At 42.1% G+C, this 23,809-nt stretch overlaps 1 protein-coding gene across 1 annotated transcript in view; it reads right to left on the bottom strand.

The window, feature by feature from the left end:
* Positions 1–21,405, bottom strand: part of LOC118748880 (nuclear pore complex protein Nup88) — a 132,481-nt gene extending 111,076 nt beyond the window's left edge. Inside the window, exon 1 of the mRNA XM_036483602.1 lies at positions 21,051–21,405. Within this exon, the coding sequence (XP_036339495.1) occupies positions 21,051–21,263 (213 nt within the window). The 5' untranslated portion in view covers positions 21,264–21,405. The remainder of the gene's footprint in view (positions 1–21,050) is intronic.
* Between the last annotated feature and the right edge of the window lie 2,404 nt (positions 21,406–23,809).

Genomic DNA, 23,809 nt, shown 5'->3' with positions numbered 1-23,809 from the left:
TCTTAAATAAGACTTTTACAAGCGGGCTTTTTTTTTTACAACATACACAGTGCAAAACTGCTAAGTGCACTTTTTCTAAACAATTACATATATTTTGATGCAAGGGGCACGAACAATTTAAAATGAATCGTTTTCTAAGACATCAACCTGTTCACCTGTTTTGTTTTTGAGCGTTTCTTTTTGGTAATACTCAAATTTGGCAAGTCCCAACTAGTAACAGAAAATGTGGTAAGTCCCACAAGTAAGTATGCAAATACTTTTCATCAACATTGTGGAATGTGATTTGTTTGGAGTTGTGTTAGCTTGAAGTATGTATGTGAAAACAGGTATCAAATTTTTTACAAAATAGGTTCTTGAACAAAATGAGTTTTAAAGGTTTGTATTCTCTCCTGTAAAATTTGAAAAACTGAACTTAGCAACTTTTCACACTAAGCTGGGGATATACTTTTTTCCCTTAATTATTACCCTTTCATTTTACATTTTGCAACATTTCCAATATTTATTTAGCTCTAAACACTTTTCAGGCAAATCTGTCTGCTCCCTTTCTAATAAAAAAATCTACAGTAAATCTCTCACACAGTCAAAGAATGCTTCAGCTCAGTCCTTCCCGTCCACTTTCCAAACTGTCATTCTATTAATTTATTATGCTCATTGAACTTTTTTTGGGTGTCATTAACCACCTTTCAGTCTGTGGTTACACAAATAATTTTCTTATAAATTACTATTGTCCGCGAAATTTTAGGTAAACAAAAAATAAAGCAATTGCAGCCAGATTGCCAGAAAAAAAGGATCACGAAAAAGGACATAGAAAATAAGTAAAAGTACTGCCGTGAAAGCGTCTCATAAATTTTAGCTTTTCCGCCGATTTTATGCACAAAAAAGAAAACAGCAGCGCTGCAGTTAAAAACCCTTTTCATGGCACGTCGAACGGACGAACGACTTTTGAACAAGTTGGAGGAGGTACTGTACGGCATTCTCTCAGCTTGAGGTGAGGTTTGGTATCAGAAACTTCGAAAAGCTTGTATTATTTTCAGTTAAAGTTCGAATTTTAAAGTCACAAAAATTGGACTGCTGCTTAGAAGCTGGATACCCAGCTCAACCAATGGCGGGATGGCAATCAATTTGTCGCCCACTTTTGCGCGTCCGCCTTCTCTTAAAACGCACACCTCACTCATAGCAGTAAACGACCAGCGCTTTCGAATTTTTTCAAATTAACTTTGTGACCGCAGGATACGAAAAAAACCAAAACAAACAAGATGGCATAAAAACTCAAACACGCGGACACAAATACTGTCTGGAGATTTTTCAATACTTTTCGTCGAACATTGAGTGTCGCGGTACAAGCAAGCGAAAAAAAGTAGCAACAAATGAATGCTGCACTGCAGCCAAAACAGGATACAGGTAACTGGGAAAAAATTGTAAACAATGTTTCCGGTTGATTGTTGGGTGAGCGCGAAGCCAAAGGGGGAGAGTTGCTGATGACCAGAGAAGCAAGGTGAAAAATAAGTGAAATGAAAAGGAAAAAACTTTGCTGGTTAAACTCTGCGGTCGCCATTTTCAACGACTCGAACAACATGGGACGAAGGAACTGCATTGAGTAGAGTTTGAAGTGCGGAAAGCTGGGAGTTAGTGGCAGCCAGGTTGACTTTGTCGACAAGCACATCGAATGGCGTAGTGATTTGTAAGCGAAACGCATAAAATTTTTTGCAAGTAACAGTGTTGCATTTTAAAGCAGTAATAGCCCATGGCTATAGGTAGCAAGATGACACACGTTGTTAAAATTGAGCGAGTAAAGCAAAGTATCTGATTTTTTTCCCCTACCACACGACTATTTATTTATCATCAGCAGAAGCTGGAGGGTATTTGATGGCAGTTGTAGGGCGAGTGGCGGCGATAAAGCACCATATCTAAGGAAGAGAGAAGTAGGAGCAAAACAGTGCATGAAATTTCAAAGCGAGTACGAGTAATAAAATTGCGGTTGATACACTACAGAGCTCGGACGTCTCGCAGCAGTAAAAACTCAATGACTTATAAAAGCAGATTCAGAATGGTAGCAAGCAAGATTGGAAAGTGGCGGGGAGCGCGGAGCGAAGAAACAAAATGATATGCCGCAGCGCCAAGGACGAACAGACATATGTATGTGTATGTCAGCGTGTCCGAGAGGTGGCGCCGAAGTGCTGCTGCCTGCAACACAAATGGCTGCACTCTCGCCGCTCCTGTTGCTGACAAGAAGCAACCAACAATGATGATGTACAGCCATCATCCTTTCGCACTGCTCGATGACACGTTGGCTCGCTGCTGGTGTTGCTAACGACGGTGATGATGGCGTTGACTACAGCAGCAATAAAGAGTAGATATGCCTGTAGCATGTTGGTCAAAATGAATTAATAATCAGTGCTTTGTCTCCAACAATCAGAGATTCCTGCGAAAGGACGAGCATGAACAGACACCAATAGCATTCGAGTTGCACTTGATGCTTTATTTTTTACCAGCGCATAAACACACAATGCAATTTTTCCTTTAATTAGCGTTAACAGCGACAGCAGCAAACAAATTTACATACCAACTGCAAAGAAATTAGTAGCTTTGTGACCGGAAAATATTGAATAACTTCAACATGAATAACAAGGATAATGAAAAATTACTCATTACTACGTTTGCTTACTCTTCACTCAGTGGACAAATGGGCGTAGTTAATTTGCAGTAGTGCTACCCTGAATGCTGAAAGGCAGCCGATCAACTTTAGTATGAATTAAATTTTTTTTGCTGCTAATATTATCGCGATTTTTTTTTCCATTTTCACCGACCTAATTGCACTTTTACTGCGACTTCTATAACGAATTTCATATTCCCTTTAAAGCATCATGCAGTGCATCACCGATTCTCAAGTGTAAACTGTTAATTAGTCAGTTTGTAACGGAAATGCGGAATGTCGTTAAAAGCGTTTCACCTTGAGTTATTTTTGTGGCTGATATCAGTGGGTCCGGTGCAGCGCAGAGGTCAGTTAAATGCAGCTACATATAACGGGTGATTTTTTTGAGGTTAGGATTTTCATGCATTAGTATTTGACAGATCACGTGGGATTTCAGACATGGTGTCAAAGAGAAAGATGCTCAGTATGCTTTGAAATTTCATCATGAATAGACTTACTAACGAGCAACGCTTGCAAATCATTGAATTTTATTACCAAAATCAGTGTTCGGTTCGAAATGTGACAAATCGACAAATTTTGTTCAGCGATGAGGCTCATTTCTGGTTGAATGGCTTCGTAAATAAGCAAAATTGCCGCATTTGGAGTGAAGAGCAACCAGAAGCCGTTCAAGAACTGCCCATGCATCCCGAAAAATGCACTGTTTGGTGTGGTTTGTACGCTGGTGGAATCATTGGACCGTATTTTTTCAAAGATGCTGTTGGACGCAACGTTACGGTGAATGGCGATCGCTATCGTTCGATGCTAACAAACTTTTTGTTGCCAAAAATGGAAGAACTGAACTTGGTTGACATGTGGTTTCAACAAGATGGCGCTACATGCCACACAGCTCGCGATTCTATGGCCATTTTGAGGGAAAACTTCGGAGAACAATTCATCTCAAGAAATGGACCGGTAAGTTGGCCACCAAGATCATGCGATTTGACGCCTTTAGACTATTTTTTGTGGGGCTACGTCAAGTCTAAAGTCTACAGAAATAAGCCAGCAACTATTCCAGCTTTGGAAGACAACATTTCCGAAGAAATTCGGGCTATTCCGGCCGAAATGCTCGAAAAAGTTGCCCAAAATTGGACTTTCCGAATGGACCACCTAAGACGCAGCCGCGGTCAACATTTAAATGAAATTATCTTCAAAAAGTAAATGTCATGGACCAATCTAACGTTTCAAATAAAGAACCGATGAGATTTTGCAAATTTTATGCGTTTTTTTTTAAAAAAAAAGGTATCAAGCTCTTAAAAAATCACCCGTTATATTTACAAAAGTTTTTATATGCAGTTCTTTTGAAATATCGCTAAACTTGTGCACCTTCAATGAGCCTTTTAAATGATTTACGCTTAGATGACTTCCAATACGTAGAGCCTAAATGTATGCTACACTTCCGTTAAGCTTGTATTAAAAGTACACGCGAAAAAGTTTTACATAACGAAATTATATGCACTTCTCAAGTCTCACATAAGCAAACTAATTAAAATAAAAAGTTGATGGCATTCCAAATCATGATCAACTAGCTTGATACATCCCTTCAAAATCTCTTCCAAACTTTTATCATCGAAAAAAGGCGTCGGTGCTCGGTATGACGGTTAATTAGCGTTGGCTACAAGCGCCTTCCCAGAATTTTTTGACGTATTAAACATTTTGTGTAAATACATTTATCCCGGTCCTCTCTTAAGTTGATCAGTTTGAGGTGAAAAAATATTTAGATTACAGCAATTGCTTCCTTATTTTCCGAAATTACGCCAGTTACACCAGAACATTCTGCACCTCATCTTTTGCTTTCTTTACCTAAGTATCTCTTTAACGGGGCATTATTCATACGTACTACCCTGATCCCCCGAGATGGAATGCCCTAAATACTTGTAAAATCTCTAAAGTCATGTGCAGACTGCAGGACGGGACACAAACCCGGTTCATACTATCGCTGGCACGAGGAGACTGCAGAACTACGATAGGTGTCCTAACAGGGACACATCCTATGCCATTGTCCTGTTGTATCAAAAACACAATTGAAATATCACGGAGCTCCAGAGTTTAATAATCTTGGAGACGTGATAACACTTGGGCTTCAAGAACTGCTGAAATTCTCAAAAAGCGTTGACATCCTAAATGATGTATACTTCGAACACACTTAACTGCACCTCTATCTCCATCTGGCATCAATAGGGATCTATTGGTCTATGTGGGGCGGTCAGCCAGCCAAAATAACCTAACCTAACCTACCCTGATCCCCAAGAAACCGCAATGCAGTATTTCTATGCACATGAAACTTGCTGGGAATAGTTCTGTCGAAATTTCCAAAAGCCTTATGATCTTTATTCATCACCATCAATGTTTCCTTCAATCAGCTACGGCGACAAGAACTACAACATCCCAACTTCGCTCTGGCTATTGCAGCAGGTTAAGCTCATACCTGAACAGACTAAACGCAGATGTGCCAAATGAGTGTCCGGCATGCGGAGAGACCCCTCATGACTCGAAACATCGCTTCTTATGCCCGGAAAACCAGACAACCCTAACGCCTTTGTCCCTGTGGACCGACCCTATTGAGGCTGCACGCTTCTTAGGGCTGCCGTTAGTGGAATTTGACGACAACGACTGAGATATTAAACGATCTGAAACTACGTTGAATAGTACCGCATAAGTTCTTATTGGGCAATGTTTGGTCAGAACACCTTAGCCAGCTTTAAGTAGCTCCTTCAACCGCCAACCATGCAGCATAGCCAGAAGGATTTTGCAATTTGGAATGTTGGGAACTTTGTCCAATAGCAAAGTATTTTTCTAGAATAACCAATCCAGCTTTATCAGGAAGTATTCAGAAAAGCGAACTCAGATATTTCCCCGACTAATTTTGGGTGTAGGACCAAAATAGAAGGTACTCTAAAGGTAAACATATTGTTTAATAGTCATACGACTGAAGTAATTATTGAACTATTGATCGCGGAATGTAATTACTTAACTTGGTCTTCAAGCCTTGTGTGGCTGTTTGTATATTAAATACGACCATCTTCATATTGAGTGGGACAAGCACACGGTAAGGCGTATGAAAACAGCTTAGTGATACTGCTATATACATATATAAAAGTTAGAGATTCTCACGTCTAATACATTGGGAAGTTGGACTTCATCACTAGGGGGAAAAAAAATCTTTAAAGCAAAGGTGTCTACCATAAAGAGCTTGTGTTTCTTGATGCGATATGAGCTGATGCCGTGGATCAACTGCAACTGCAAAGCTGAAGGGTTTCTGTTTCATTATGGACGATAAATGCATAGAGTAAAGGCCACTTATCAAATTATCGATTTGAGAGTTTGACTATGTGAATACTCAACACAGTAAGCTGAAGTTAATAGCGACAAAGCCCTTTGAGAAACCTTTTGTTCGATATTGCAATAGTACTGTCGGTTGTCGACCATCCACCAAGTAATTTGCAATCCTCCTGGCATGAAAGAGGCTTGCATATCGAAAGTTATCGATAGATTTAGCACTGTTCGGATAGTTCGGTATCAGATTCGGATAATAAAGCGAGTCATCTGAGTTTGTATGACGGTAGGTCCATAGTGCTAGCTAAAATAAAATGGCCAGCAAGACGTGAGGCAACTTTACTACTGGGAAAAGTGAAATATAACCCGACGAGGAGTTTCAAGGTTAGTGACCAGTACCCAGGCTTCGAAATATCCGTACCCACGATAACCGGGGCTAAATAACCGGACACTCGGACCCCGAAACTGTCTGGGGTAGTTGTATGCTGCTACAACAAACTTATAGATGCCAGTAATGACAACAAAGAGCATTGAGGTTTTGGTGAGCATTGATATTCACAAAGAAATATTCTGAGGAGAGGATCAGCCATAACAGTAGAAGTGTTAAAATTTTTGCTTTGGTTATGCGGAGTATTTTTCTTCCCAAAAAATACTTGTACTATTCCTTGTTTGGATAATAAACTGCAATTTGTGACACAAAAATTGCTTCTGCTTAGCCCAATACGAAGAAGTGCTTTTAATTAGAACTCAACTCCTCAACTCAATAACCCCGCATTGCATGCCACTTATAATCAGCTAAGCAATTGTGCTGACACTCCATGCGGTGCCACCCGCTAAACGACAATGTCGAAGCAGTCACATTTTCTATATCAACACGCCACATAGCCATTCTAGGTTGAAAAAAAGCGAAAAGCGGCATTTTTCCGCAAATGAGTGTCACGTGACAGGTACCAGCCGAGCATTTCAATAGAGAATTTCTTCAGAAAAGAAGCAGAAAAGAACGAAAAGCGAGGAAACGGTAAGGCAAGGCAGTTAAGTCAACAGGCAACAGTCTCACAAATAAAAAAAGTAGCACGGCGACCAGTAGTGAGCAAATAAAAATAAATAAAAAAGAAAATATAAGTAAACAATTAATTGCAGCGGGGAAAGGAGTAGTGCCGCAAGTTGGGAATATAACGAATTGCAGTGAAATTAAAATAAAATAAAATTTACGATAAATTGCAAAGCGCGAAAAAATGCCGTGAAAAGCGCCGTCAGCAGTCATTGAAAGAATGGTGAATACCAAATATGCTGACGAGAGAGGAAGCCTAGCTGAAGTAAAGACAGCAGAAGCGCTGCACGGGTAAGAGGAGTAGAACATTAAGACCATTGTAGGAGTGTGGCAAGCGACAAAATCGTGACTTCATTTGTTGACACTTGAAACAAGGCGAACGTGAAGTCAAGCAAACCAGCAGGCTATCAAGCGCCACTGACAGCCACAAAGGAAGTACATAGGCAGTTGGAGCGGAAGAAGCGGCAAGTGTTGGGGCTGACAGCCGCAGGAAGCGGATGAGGCAGTGCCAATGGAGCACTTAGAGGTAGTTGGAGTGGAAGAGAGGCGCGAAGAGCGAGCCGCTTGAGCTACTGCAGCTGCAAACGAATGATTCCTAATTGAAAACTATTAAATTCCTTCAATGCTGGCCAACGCGCAGCCATTCGACACCAGTAAGTCAGTTAGCCATGCAACCAGCCTACCACCCATCTCTTTAGCTGCGTTCATCTACATTCTTTTGCGTTAATTTTTGCGCCTTTTTTTAATTCTTCACTTCCGCAATTTTTATTTCACACTTTCTCCCCCCTCCCTGCCTCGTCCTTTTGTATTACATGTTTTTGTTCGCGTGTTTTTTTTTTCTTTTTATTTCTCTTACAATTGTTTCTTCGTTTTCACTCAAATTGGAACTTAAATTTCATTTCGAATGGCATTCGCTTCATCACGCGCGCGTCAACTGCAGCATAGTGAAGGCATTGAGTCCAGCAGCAGCAGTAGCAGCGAGTCCTGTCTGTCGTCTTCAACCCAACAACACACACACACATATGCACGCACAGACACAGTGAAGCAAACAGGAACGAAAAAATTGAAAAAATACCATTTAGAAAAAAAGCGGGACATTTTCATTTGAGCATATTTAATTAGATGCAATTATTTATGGTATTAAATAGATGAGGCAGTAAATGTGCTGTGCAGTAAGGCAGGCAAGCATGTAGCCGAATGCATGGCGGCGCATCCACGAAGAGTGGTGGTGGAGACTAACTCATCGACACAGCGCACATACATACATACTACAAAGCAATCACAAACGTTTTCTAAGAAAAAAAAAGAAAAAATTTAATTTTTTATCAAATAGAAAAATTGTAATAAAATGCAAAAGAATTGCTTGACGCTTTGTGTGTGACAAAGTGACTAAACGACTACATAACGTAGCTTGGCTGGCTACTGGCGTCGACAAAGTGGCACAAGAAATGACGTGAAATTGAAGATGCCATTGAATGCGGCACTATGCTGTCATTGGACCGTTGCTGTTCGGGGAAAAAAGCGCGCTATCAACAAAGCAAAAAAAAATATAAAATTAAAACAAGTAAGAAAGTCTAAGTTCGGGCGGAGCCGAACATTAAATACCCGGCGCAAGTATTAAAGATATGTTTTCCACCTTGCCGAAAGCTACCGCTACATGATAAGCCGGGGTGTATACATTTTAAGTAAATTAGCGTCCTTAAATTTCGACATATTGAAATTTCAAGCATTTCTGAAATTTATTGTTATTTGAAAAGCGGACGTAATTTAAGACCGATTTCAACAATTTTCAACGGTTTGCTTTTATGTGGCAAGCACAATAACCATACCGAGTTTGGTACAAATTGCTAGAACGGTTAGCGAGATACATATATGTAATCATAAGTGGGCGGTGCCACGCCCATTTTCCAAAATTTTATCATAAACGTATTTCTTGGTAAAGAATTGTTGCAACCATCAATTTTGAATAAATTAGCTTTGATATTTACTGATTTATCGAAGATTTTGTATTTCTCGAAATTACCGTTATATGGAATGTGGGCGTGGTTATTGTCCGAGTTTAAAAAGTTTCGGCCATTTGGTATGCTGTACCAGGACCAACAACTGTGCCAAGTTTGGAAGAAATTTGTGCAGCGGTTACCAAGATATACACATGTAACCATAAGTGGGCGTGGCTACGCCCATTTGCCAAAATTTTAAAATATTCTTATTTTTCGTCTAAAACTCATTGTAAATATCAATTTTGAGTGAATAATCTTCAGTAGTTACTAAAATATCGCAGTTTTCGTATTTCTGAAAATTACCGTTATATGGGAGGTAGGCGTGGTTATTGTCCGATTTTTTAAATTTTCGGCCATTGAGTATGATGTATCAAGGCCAACAACTGTGCCGAGTTTGGAAGAAATTGGTGCAGCGGTTACCAAGATATACACATGTAACCATAAGTGGGCGTGGCTACGCCCATTTGCCAAAATTTTAAAATATTCTTATTTTTCGTCTAAAACTCATTGTAAATATCAATTTTGAGTGCATAATCTTCAGTAGTTACTAAAATATCGCAGTTTTCGTATTTCTGAAAATTACCGTTATATGGGAGGTAGGCGTGGTTATTGTCCGATTTCGCCCATTTTCAATACCATCCGTCCTACACCCAAAAGAAGTTCACATACCAAGTTTCATTAAGATATCTCAATTTTTACTCGAGTTATCGTGTGCACAGACGGACAGACGGACGGACGGACGGACGGACGGACGGACGGACGGACAGACAGTCACCGCTTAATCGATTTCTCTTTTCATTCTGATCATTTATGTATACATTTGTCTATATCTATCTCGATTCGTTTTGCCTGTTACAAACAACCGTTATGTGAACAAAGTTATAATACCCTTGTGCACAAGTGCGCTCGGGTATAAAGATTAAAAGAGTTCAATTTATATAAGAAACAAACAAGGATATCCCAATGCTAATATACATATTTGCCTACGCACAAAAGGGTATGAGGCAAAGGCGGATTTATTTCTTTAAAAAGTGTGCAGTTTAATGGCTAGAAATGAGAGAAAAATTGATATTTAAGTCGTTGAGTTATTGTAGGCGATTAATTTTTATACGAAATGGACACAAACAGATACATATAAGAAAAAATAAATAAAAATAAAAGCAAAACTATTTACCAAAACCGATGAAGAAGTGAGTAGCAGGAATGTATGGTAATTGTACTCCATAAGTACATAAGCATATACATTTTTGGGAAATACAGTGGTCGGAAAAAAATATTGCCGCACCAGACCACATTTTCACATTTTATTTATTTTTATTTAATCTAGGTTATTTTTTTTATAAACACAGTTCATTCTTTAAAAAAAAAACGTGTAAAACAAAGTTTCATACTTTGTGCAATATTAAAAAAAAAATCAACAAACATTTGCAAAAATTTCGAGCTATAAGTATGTATATGGCTAGAACATAACCGTTGCTTTTTAGAATTTTTTTGTCGACGATGTTACGGGTTTCTTCCATATAAAAAAATTGTGTGTATTCGTTATATGGAAGCAAATGGGACAAAAAACAGTAAAAAACCGTAATTTTTAGCCATTTGAAACTTATACTTTATTCTACCAGAATTCAACGAGCATACTCAAAATCTTTCTAGGAAATCTACTTTAAAAAGCTAGGAATTTGTACGGCTATAATTATTTCGACCACTGCATTTCAGTCTAGCATTAGACCACATCACCTCACGACCGATGTTAAGTTTAACTTTACGCTTTCAAATGCAACAACAATAGAAGAAAATACTTTAGGGCTATTCAAAATGTTGTGGAAATGGTCTTGGATTTGCATTTGCAAATTGTATGCTTGCTGCCATTGCAAACGTGGCATTTTATTGTTGTGAATTTACAAATGAAATAAATATGCATTAAAATTCCGACTCTACTTTTTCACATGCATTTTTGGACCACCCTGATGTACATATACATATATGTATGTGGCAATCTTCTTCAAGGTATCTTCGAAATAAAGATTTCTTAAATCTCTTTTGTTTACCATCCATATTAAATTAACATATTAATAAAATTGAATTTCAATTAGGTGGAAACTAACCCCAAAAATCTTTTTTTTTCGAAATAAAGATTTCTCAAAACTATTTGACTTTGACCTGAAAGCAGGTGGCAACACTCTTTATAGCATTTTTGCAATAAAAGTTGCTTAAACTTCTTTCCTTTGCTACTCATATTGTTATTTGTATGTAATTATTAATAAACTTAAGTTGAACTTTTTTCAATAGGTGGCAACCCTATTCAAAAATGTTTTCGCCTATATACATATTCCAACAGGGCCGCTACAAAAAATTATGTTTAAATTTGTGTCTATTTCCTTAGCACTTAAAATCTCATTTTCATGGCATATGGGGAAACACCCCCGACCCCACACTTTTTAGTCGGGCCCTTTATATTAATCCAGGTCAAAAACTATATGACAGATATCCAAATCGGTCCAGTCGTCTTGGCTTGAACGAGACACAAACGTACTCGAAACTCGTATGAAATTAAGTATGCGGTAAAAGCAAAGCCCCTTTCATCTTATCCTTTGGATCGGCGAGCCTGATGATCTTTCTCTCCTCTTCCCGTATCCTCTAAACCCCGCTAAACTAACGCTCCTGTCGCTCTGGACTGATCCAGTCCGAGTACGGCGATGTGCTATTGTGCACCAGATGCCCCCAGATTATTCAATGCTGATGGGCGACGATCGGTCTTCTAGTGTATGTTTATCGTAACCCCAACCCAGACTCATCGTGACAGCATGTTACATACCTCATTGAACGGAGGCTAATATACTGTTCGAACCCGTTCTTGAGTCGTTTGTAAGTTCCTTCACCGCAGTCAACAAGATAGAGCTGAACTCTGATAAGTTTGAAATTTTCGCTTTATATGTTGTAATCACGTAACATGAATCACGTAACTTTGAAGCGATAGTCGTTCAAACGATACTGACAAAACGACGTTATCAAAACACTGATTTATGCGTTTATGTTGCCGTTACGTTTTACTGTTACGTGAAGCAAAACTGGAATCGAGTTGACAAACGATCAAACAATTTTTGGTTTTCACGAAGCAAGACAATCTCGACACGATATCGTTCAGACGATTGTCGTCATACGTGATTCATGCCAAGGTTTTTTTTTTATCGGCTCCCTATGTGCTGTCGGATGCCGGCTAGCAACTTCACGACTTTGTTCTTGGCACGTAATTACCCGCTACTAGCAAATCTAAATGCTAATGGCTTTTAATGCCGTTGTTCACCTAATTGTTGGAGCTCATCGCGCTGGAGATTAGAGCTTCCTTAGTTTTTGCTAGTGGGACCAAGAGGGAGGTAGTTTTATATAGGTATAGGCATGCTCCCATCATATACTTACCCGTATCGACGATGTCTGAGAGCCTATCAAATATATATGTACTGCAATTCTGCTATTAAAATAACGAAATATGAACAACTAAAGATTGTATTCTGCCTTTGGGGCCATCATACTTCCCGTCAAAGACCACCTATCAAAGAAAAGAAACAGGTCTACGTAACTGCTACGACCCTTATTTATATGTATACTGCAACAGCAACAACAACAACAGGGAACATACATATTATGTACCATTACTCTTACAAATCTTGTCCTTAAGTCAACATAAATTATCATCAAACACTATCTACAACTGTTAGGTTCACGTAAACGGATCGACGCAGATTTATATCTGGTCAAATAAGATTTTACAGCAACAACAGTCAAAGACTATCAGTCATTCCCACGACAGCCGGTTCTGGGTACCGGAATGACTCGGGTTTTACCCGACCACGGGCTGTTGTTTCGGCGATCTAACCCCGTTTAGGTCGGCGAAGTATCTCAGAAGTTGTTCGTCCATAGGGCTACATTCACTACGTATTCTTCTACTCAGGGCTGGCATCGAGTCAAACCAGGGCCAGAAATCTACACCTGCTGTGTATGCCGGAGACGACTACACCACAACTCCACCTCTGGCAAGTGTAATGCCTGCGAGGGGTGGAGTCACCTTAGAGTCTGCTCAGGACTACGGACACATCGACAGTGGACCACGTCGTACGTGGCCCCCTGTTGCTCAAACAGAGCAGCCTCCACGGCCAACCTCAGTCCACCCGAGCAGCCTCACACAGTCACCACAACACAACAACATAATAACACCACAGACCATACCACAGCCACGACAGACCACATAACACACACAACCGCACCACCACCCACACGCCGCCGCCAACAACTCCTGGTTCCCCCTACAATCTGCACGGTATGTCAGACCAGGATATTCCGTAATGTGACATCAGTCAAGTGCAACACCTGCCTTGGCTGGTGCCACTTTAGGGCATGCTCAGGTCTGCGTACCACGCGAGATTGGACTGGGAACTTCGAGGGCCCGTGTTGCGCTGCTCGGTCGCAGACCCCAATTGCGACGCCACCACCACAGGGCGGCAACCATCACAGCAGCGCACACAGCCAACGGCGGTAAAAACACACACATCACTTACACGCCACATCACGACACGTCTCCCGAACCACATGAAGCTCCTTCAATTTAACTGTAACAGGCTACAGAGCAAGATTGAGGAGATAACCGTCTTCATGTGTCGGCATGGTATATTGATAGCTGCGGTCCAAGAGACGAAGTTGCACAGCAATTCAACTTTGTTGAATTGCGCCGGGTACAACGTGCACCGTCGAGATCGCGAGCGAGATAATGGTGGTGGCTTAGCGTTCATCACGCACCACACCGTGGAGTATCGTCTTATCGTAGCAGACATCGACCGCAGGGATACCACCCTAGAATGTCAGGGCATCGCTATCCGGTCAGGCGATGTTGAGCTAGAAATATTTAACACCCCTGTCACCTGCTGCCCGGCAGGATATCACCCTGATATAGGTGCGCTCCTCAGAGGTGAAAACCGTATGGTAGTAGGTGACTTTAATGCGCACCACGATCTTTGGCACTCAAGCCTGTCAAACGATCGTAGGGGAACAGACTTGGCTGAGCAGATAGACGATTCGACATTCTGCGCAATGAACGACGACGCACCCACCAGGATTATGGGTAACTGCAGTAGCTCGCCAGACATCACCATAGTCAGCGCTGGTCTGATAAACAGCATAACATGGCGACCTATGCTGACTTTAGCATCAGACCACCTACCCATAGTCATCTCGATAGATAAACCAACCGACTTTGCCTCCGCCAAACAACGGACCTATATCAACTTTTCTAAAGCTGATTGGAAAGGTTACGCGGAGTTTACCGAAAACACCTTCACAGCGCTCCCCACACCAACCGACGGGCTGTCACTGCTGCTGCAGCTCGCTTCATACCGGCAGGATGTTTAACGGACCCACGTCCAAACTTCCCTGCCGAGGCGGCTGTCCTAGCCGATGAGCGCGATGAGCATCTGAAGACCTGTAACTTCACCTCTGGTGTGAGTAAGCTTTGATCAACCCGTGAGGTCACTGTCCAATCCCACGAAGCATGACGACAGAGTCGATATTTCTTTCGGCGACCATGCTTCGTCGGACCCGGAGCGATGCGCGAGCTATTTTAGCCGGCAGTTCATACTGCATCCTCCGGTGGACAAAGCCAAGCGTCGAGTGACCAGAAGGCTGCACAAACTGCCAACAACCTATGCCCCCCTTGCTTTCACTTGCGGTGAAGTTCAGGTGGCCATCGGGAAGGCGAAAATCTCCAAAGCCATTGGTCCCGACGGAATATGCATGCTGATGCTGAAAAATTTGGGTCCTGCGGGAGTAGCGTACCTAACGGAGGTCCTCAATTTGTCTATGGCCACTCTCATCATCCCAGACATCTGGAAAATGGGGAGAGTGGTCCCACTGCTCAAACCGGGGAAACCAGCCAACAAAGGAGAGTCTTATCGCCCGATAACTCTCCTTTCCCCGGTAGCGAAGACACTCGAGGCCTTGCTACTCCCGTATTTCACAAACCACTTGACCCCAGCGAAGCATCAGCATGGTTTCCGTAAAGTGCACAGTACAACAACAGCACTTAACGCCATAAACACTCAGATAACTCGTGGCCTTAACCGAAACCGTCCCTGTGAGAGAACGATTCTAGTAGCGTTGGACTTGTCAAAGGCGTTTGACACCGTCTGCCATTCAACCTACTAGAAGATTTAGAGGCTTCCTCTCTCCCGCAGAGGCTCAAACGGTGATCGGCAAATTATCTGAGTGGTCGACACTCGTCGGTAATGTTTAGACAAATCGAGTAAACTTCGAAAAATAAAACAGGGGGTTCCACAGGGTGGTGTCCTTTCCCCGCTACTGTTTAACTTTTACATTTCAAAGCTCCCTCAACCACCAGAGGGAGTCTCGATTGTCTCTTACGCCGACGATTGCTCGATCATGGCGACTGGGAATGGAACTGATGACCTGTGTTCGAAAGTAAACCGGTATCTTTCCGTACTTTCTCGCTTCTTCACTGCAAAGTGTCTAGCCCTCTCCCCTACGAAATCCTCTGCGACCCTGTTCACAACCTGGACGAAGGAGGTCAGGCTACCGCTGGGAATTCACGTCGATGACACACCAATTCCGACGGTGAATAACCTCAAAATACTCGGAGTAACATTCGACAGCCTGCTCTCCTTCTCTGCGCACGCAACCGCTATTGTCAATAAAGTACAGAGCCTCAACAAGGTCCTCAAGTCGCTAGCCGGCAGTACTTGGGGCAAAGACAAAGAAACGTTGCAGGCAACATACAAGGCAATAGGCCGGCCGGTTTTAAACTACGCAGCACCAGTGTGGTCGCCGGGGACTAGTAGGACGCAGTGGACGAAGCTACAGACTGTACAGAACACTGCACTCAGGACAGCGACAGGATGCTTCCTGATGTCGCCCGAACATCACCTCCGCAACGAGGCACAAATGCTCCCCATAAAGGAGCACAACATAATGCTCTGCAAACAGTTCCTGATCGGGAGCCACAGAAGTGGCCACCCAAACAGACAGCTGCTTGCACAGGAGCCCTCGCCTAGGCACGTCAGGAGGCATCTATATGAACTGACGGACGAAGTCCAGAGGTTCATCAAGCAAACTCTGGACCCGTCAGCTTACCGACTGTTCTAGGCGTACCGCCTCCGGACATAGACGAGACGGAGCTTCATCTGCCTCGGGAGACACGAACGACAATAGCCCAACTCCGCTCAGGCTACTGCAGCAGGTTACCTGAGTAGATTGAATGAGGATGTGCCAAATGAGTGTCCGGCTGCGGAGAGACCCCACATGACTCAAAACATCTCTTCGCATGCCCGGAAAACCTGACAACCCTAACGGCTTTGTCCTGACTGAGATACCAACCGATCTGGGCAGGGTTGTTGTAGCCGCTACAACAACAACAACAACATATATCGGCGAAGGGTCGCATGGTTAACTGTGTCAAATACCACCGACAGATAAACCGCTATTAGCACAGGCCGATTATAAAATCGTCGCTGTTGCAGACCGTCACTTATCTGAATGGTAATGGCTTTCAATGCCGATGTTCACCTAATTGTAGAAGCTTCATCGCGCTGGAGATAAGTGCTTCCTTAGGTTTTACTAGTGGGACTAAGAAGGAAGTAGTTTAATATAGGGGATAGGCTTGCTCCCATCTGATCCTTACCTGTAGCGACGATGTCTGAGAGCCTACCAAATATATATGTACTGCAATTCTGCTATTAAAAGAACGCAATATGAACAACTAAAGAATATTCTTAGAAGCCGGTTCTACGTACCGGAATGACTCGGGTTTTACCCGACCAAGGGCTGTTGTTTCGGCGATCTAACCCCGTTTAGGTCGGCGAAATCCATCAAACGTTGCTCGATCCCAGGGCTACACCTTCTCCGCACCCTTCTGCTCAGGGCTGGCATAGAGTCAAACCCAGGGCCAGAAATCTACACCTGCTGCGTATGCCAGAGACGACTGCATACAAACTCCACTTCGGTCAGGTGCAATGCCTGTGACGGGTGGAGTCACCTTCGTAACTGCTCGGGCCTGCGTACGCACCGGCAATGGACCACGTCGTTCGTGGCCCCATGCTGTGCGAACCGGACCGCCTCCACGGCAAACCACCACCCGCCTGGACAGCACACAATCAACACACCCACACCCCAACACAACATAGCAATAAGCACACAAACAAACACAATAGCACCCACACACCGCCGCCGGCAACTCCTAGTCCCTCCGACAATCTGCTCTGTCTGTCAGTCAAGAATATACCGTAACGTGACATCAGTCAAGTGCAACTCTTGCCTCGGCTGGTGCCACTTTAGGGCGTGCTCAGCAATTCGCAACACACGAGATTGGACGAGCCGCTATGTGGGCCCCTTCTGTGCTGCCCCGTCGCATCCCTCCCCCGCGACGCCGCCAACCACCACCACAAGGCAGCACCCGCTTCTGCAGCACGTACAGCAGGGGGCCGGCAGGCAACACAACTCTCTAACACCACACATCACAATCGGTCTCCCAAGGCACACAAAGGTGCTACAATTTAACTGTAACGGACTCCAGAGCAAGATCGAGGAGATAACTGTCTTTATGGGAAGGCATGGAATATTAATAGCTGCGGTCCAAGAGACGAAGTTGCACGGCAATTCAACCCTGTTGAATTGCGCCGGATACAACGTGCACCGTCGAGATCGCGAGCGAGATAATGGTGGAGGTTTAGCGTTCATCACGCACCACACCGTGCAGTATCATCTCATTGAAGCAGACATCGACCGCAGGGATACCATCCTAGAATGTCAGGGTATTGCTATCCGGACAGGCGATGTTGAGCTCGAAATATTTAACGTATACATACCCCCTGTCACCAGCTGCCCGGCAGGATATCACCCTGAAATAGGTGCGCTACTCAGAGGTGAAAACCGTATGGTAGTTGGTGACTTCAACGCGCACCACGATCTCTGGCACTCAAGCCTGTCAAATGATCGTAGGGGAATACATCTGGCTGAGCAGATAGACGATTCGACATTCTGCACAATGAACGACGAAGCACCCACCAGGATTATGGGCAGCTGCTGCAACTCGCCAGATCTAACAATTGTCAGCGCTGGTCTGATAAACAGCGTATCATGGTGACCTATGCTGACTCTAGCATCAGACCATCTGCCCATAGTCATCTCGATTGATAAACCTGCCGACTTTGCTTCCGTGGATCACCGGACCTATATCAACTTTACCAAAGCTGACTGGAAAGGCTTCACGGATGTTACTGAGGGCGCCTTCACTGCACTACCCATACCAACCGACGTTCATGTAGGTGAGCGTAAGTTCCGCAGGGTTGTCACCGCTGCTGCAGCTCGCTTTATTCCAGCAGGATGTATTAAGGATCCACGTCCGAATTTTCCTGCCGAAGCGGCTGTTCTAGCTGATGAGCGCGACAACCTTCGTCAGGCCGATCCCGGAAATCCCCGTATTAGGGATCTCAATTCGGAGATTCGGCAACTTGTGAACGTACATAAGCGGAAGAAATGGGAAGAGCATCTGAAGACCTGCAACTTCGCCTCTGGTGTGAGCAAGCTTTGGTCAACCGTGAGGTCGTTGTCCAACCCGACGAAGCGCGACGACAGAGTCGAGATAGACTTTGGTGACCACGCTTCGTCGGACCCGGAGAGATGCGCGAGCTATTTTAGCCGGCAGTTCATTATGCATCCTCCGGTGGATAAAGCTAAACGTCGAGTGACCAGAAGCTTGCACAAAATGCCAAAACCTAGTGCGCCTCTTGTTTTCACCAGCGGTGAGGTAAGGGTAGCCATCGGGAAGGCGAAAGCCTCCAAAGCCATTGGACCCGACGGAATATGCATGTTGATGCTGAAAAATTTGGGTCCGGCGGAGTAGCATACCTAACGGAGGTCCTCAACCTGTCTATGACCACTCTCGTCATTCCAGACATCTGGAAAATGGGGAGAGTGGTCCCACTGCTCAAACCGGGGAAACCAGCCAACAAAGGAGAGTCTTATCGCCCGATAACTCTCCTTTCCCCGGTAGCGAAGACACTCGAGGCCCTGCTGCTCCCGTACATCACGAACCACCTGACCCCAGCGAAGCATCAACATGGGTTCCGTAAAGTGCATAGTACAACAACAGCACTTAACGCCATAAACACTCAGGTAACTCGTGGCCTAAACCGAAACCGCCCCTGTGAGAGAACTATTCTAGTAGCGTTGGACCTGTCCAAGGCGTTCGACACTGTCAGTCATTCAACGCTACTAGAAGATATAGAGGCCTCCTCACTCCCACAGGGACTCAAACGGTGGTCGGCGAATTACCTGAGTGGTCGACACTCGTCAGTAATCTTCAGAGACAAAACCAGCAAGCCACGTAAAATTAAACAGGGGGTACCACAGGGTGGTGTCCTGTCCCCGCTACTGTTTAATTATTACATATCAAAGCTTCCTCAGCCACCAGAGGGTGTTAATATAGTCTCATATGCTGACGATTGTTCGATCATGGCGTCTGGGAATGGAATTGATGACTTGTGCTCAAAAGTAAACGGTTACCTCTCCGAACTTTCTTGCTTCTTCACTGCAAGGAGCCTAGCCCTATCCCATGCGAAATCCTCGGCAACCCTTTTCACCACCTGGACGAAGGAGGTCAGACTGCCACTGGGTATTCACGTCGATGACGTAACAATACCGACGGTGAATAACCCGAAAATCCTCGGAGTTACCTTCGACAGTCTGCTCTCCTTCTCGGCGCATACAACCGCAATTGTCAACAAAGTACAGAGCCGCAACAATGTCCTCAAGTCGCTGGCTGGCAGCACTTGGGGCAAAGATAAAGAAACGTTGTTGGCAACATACAGGGCAAATGGCCGGCCGGTTCTGAACTACGCAGCGCCCGTATGGTCGCCGGGGACTAGCAGGACGCAGTGGATGAAGCTGCGGACCTGCCAAAACACGGGATTACGTACCGCGACAGGATGCCTCCTGATGACGACATCACCTTCACGACGAGGCCCAGATGCTCCCGGTAAAGGAGCATAACTTAATGCTTTGCAAGCAGTTCCCCGCTGGGAGCTACAGACGTGGCCATCCCGGCGGGCAACTGCTCGCGGAAGAGCCCCCGCCACGGCACGTCAGGAGGCATCTTTACGAACTGACAGACGAAGTCCAGAGGTATATGAAACAACCTCTGGACCCGACAACCTACCGACAGGCCCTCAACGGCATTCACAGGGAATCAGTCTCAAGTTATGTAGACTTCCGCCCTGTGAATGCCGTTCTAGGCACACAACCACCGGACGTGGACGGGACAGAACTTTGTCTGCCTCGGGAGACCCGCACACCAATAGCCCAACTTCGCTCTGGCTATTGCAGCAGCCTCAACAGCTACCTGAGCAGAATCAACGAGGATGTGCCCAACCAATGCCCGGCATGTGGAGAGTCGCCACATGACTCCCGGCACCTCTTCACATGCCCTGAGAATCCCACTCAGCTAACGTCCCTGTCCCTATGGACAGCCCCTGTGGAAGTCGCACACTTCCTGGGCCTCCCCTTACCTGAAATAGACGACAACGATGATGGATGAACCGTCCCGAACGGGGCTTAGTAGCCGCTACAACAACAACAACAACAACTAAAGAATATCTTCAAAATACGGGAAATTGTAATAAACTTCTTTAGTTAGACATTCTTTCACCGCGTAGAAACTGCAACAGCGTTGATTTACATTGCATTGAGAGTATTTTGAGCTGTAATTGCTGGATATTTAATTTCCATTTAATAAGTTTCGAGTCCCCTCACAGGATTGTATAAGAATAAACACATATATTTTGAGGAAGCAGCTGGTGGACAACTGTTTGCTTTGATATAGCATTCCACAAGCGCTCTTTGTAAATTTAGCTCGAAAGTTTTTAAAATACACACTAGCTAGTTAGTTTAATTAAAACTTAATAAGCATATATACATATACATACAATTGGCAACTGCTAGCGAGGGCATATTCAAGCATAAGAACAATTTCACTCACCTGGTATTTAACAACATCGAATCCCTCCAACGCTGCCAAACGCCAATTCACCGCCAGTAAACAGTTTTCCTCCGAATCCCATGCATATAACATATCATCCTTGCATTCAAGCAAATTTTGCGTATGTTGGCGCTCCACCGGCAAACCGGCGCGTATTTTGGCGAACATAGCCGTTTGGTTGAGCTTCAACGTGTCCGTGCTGGTGGTGGACATTTTTAACAACACTACGGTTAGTACACTTAACAACACAAATTCACTTTTATTGCACAGTAATTTAACGAATAGTGTAAAATTACGGCGGGCAAATATAAGCGTATTTCATATAAACACCAGTAAATTTAGGTTAACACAAATGTAAACGAGCTGAAATAAGCAAAAAACAGCTGATTGCGCTTCAGCTGGCGTTTCACGATTTGACAGTAATTTGTTTACATCGCAAAGCAACATGCTGCTACAGTTGACACACAGATGGCGCTGTGCGGTGGGCGAAGCATACGGTTGCTTTAGCAAAAAGGATACAATTTAGGGTAGGTGATTTAAAAATTTATCTGTTAAAAAATATAACACATAAAAAATAAGGCAGGTTAAAGGAAAAACGGAAATTCAATAGAATAAAAGTAAAGAGGAAATATGAAAAAAGAAAAGTTCATACAAGGAACTAAAAAAATTGTATTTAATTAAAACTAAAAAATCAAAACAACAATAAGAAAGTAAAAAGCAAGGATAAAAAATCACCGTAACCAAATGAATTTGAAAAGCTAGTAATAAAAATAAAACTGTTATAAAAGTATGAAATAAAATATAAAAAATATTTATAAGTTAATTTTTAAAAACTAAACTAAAATATCAAACAATGAAAAAATATTAATACACATATGTATGTATGTAAATTAAAAATTATATAGTACAATAAAAATGTAAATGAAAAATCTACAATTCGATAAAAATAAAAGTAAAGTGAAAATAATAAACTAAAAACAATGTAAATTAAAAAAAAAAATTAAAATATAGTAAAAAATTATTTAAAATGAAAGAAGACCAATTAAGAACTAAGAAGATGAAAAAATAATATAATTGTATAATTAATAGAAATAAAATAAAGAGTGCCAGGTAAAAATGGTAATTATTTTAAATAAAAATAAAAAAATTAACAGCTAAGAAATAAAAAATATATGCAACGTAACATATGTAAATAAAGAAATTACTGAAAAATTAATTAATTAAATAAAATTAAAATAAGGCAAAAAATAGTTCAAATTAATTATTTATTTTTTTATTTTTTTTACCTTTATCACAACTATATTCAACAATGTTATTGAGCTTGAGGACGTTTTTATGAAAAAATTATGTAGGGAACACAACAATAATTTAAATATAGGTACAAGTAATAGCTGCCATTTCGCAGATCACCACATATCCTTATCAGACTTCTTGGTGTTTTCCACATAATTTTTCAATAAAATTGTTGCATGTTATAAAGGCACAAAAAAAAACAAATAACTAACAGGACGAGCACATCTTAAAAAGTTAAACGTTCTTAAATAGAATATTTACAAAAAACCAACAACAATAAAAAATAAATAAAAAGTAAAATTTAATTAAATTGAAGTAAAATTTTTTGAGTTTATAAAATAATTATTATATTAAACAAAATTAAAATAAAAGAAAAAATAAACTTTTGAAATAGAAAAAATAATTAAGCACAACAAAACAAAATAAACTAAGACTAAATTAAGTTAAACAAAAATTATATAAATACAAATTAAACTAAAATTAATATAAAACTATAAATAAAATGAAACAATAGAAATAAATTTAAATATCAAGGGGAACAAAAAGTCAATGAAAGAAAAATATCAAAATAAAATTAAATAAGTAACATAAAATAAAATTAAAGGGATTAACATAAAATCCTATATAATAACAAGCAAAAAATAACAAAACTAAACACGATGCTAATTTAAATTAAAAATAAAACAAAACAAAAAATTAACACAATATAACAAAACTACAAAAAATTTAAATCTAAATAAAAACAAACTGAACAAACAAAAAAAAATTAAAAATAAAAATAAGGATAAATAAATAAATAAATAAGGCAAAAAGCCCAAATTTTACGTAAAATAAAATGAAATAAAACAACATTGGCTTAGGTTAGGTTATCAGGCTGCTTCCGAAATGGAAGTCCACTTACACACGACTACGCTGTCTATTGTGATGCCCTTAAGATGGAGAGGGAAAGGGTAAGGAAAAAGGGGGAAGGAAAAAGGGAGGAAGGTAAGGAAGAATGACGACAGCTATGGCTTCGAGATTATGGATTTGTTTTTGAGTATAGGTTTGCATGGGAGGCATGCTTTAAAATAAACCGATAACACCCATTTTTTCGTTTTTTTTCTTCATTTATATCCTTCGAGGTTACATATGCAAAATTTAAGCCCCACGCCCACTCCTTCTAATTTTCTCCAAAAAATGAATTGCGCTGAACCACTGTGCGGCGTTTCCTGACACTGGGCCGCCTCAGGGAGTAACGGTCGCCTTGCTGTGGCATGGGCGCTGCCGCTGTGGACCGTTTGAATTCCCCTCATTACGAACGCCTCGTTGGGTAGGTGGCCGTACGAACAGGATGAACACAAACAAATAAAAACAAAACTGAAAGTAAAATAGAAATTTTAAATTCAAGCAGCGACCGAAAATTACCGCTAAATTTCAAGGTTTCTATCATTGCAAAATCGTAAACTTTTAATTTTTTCGATCAAGGA

Source organism: Rhagoletis pomonella, unplaced genomic scaffold (genome assembly GCF_013731165.1).
Source record: "Rhagoletis pomonella isolate Grant_MI unplaced genomic scaffold, Rhpom_1.0 Rhpom_scaffold_00013, whole genome shotgun sequence".
Taxonomy (NCBI): Eukaryota; Metazoa; Arthropoda; class Insecta; order Diptera; family Tephritidae; genus Rhagoletis; species Rhagoletis pomonella.
The sequence above is the reverse complement of the archived record's forward strand: the minus strand, read 5'-3'. Positions and strand labels throughout refer to the sequence as shown.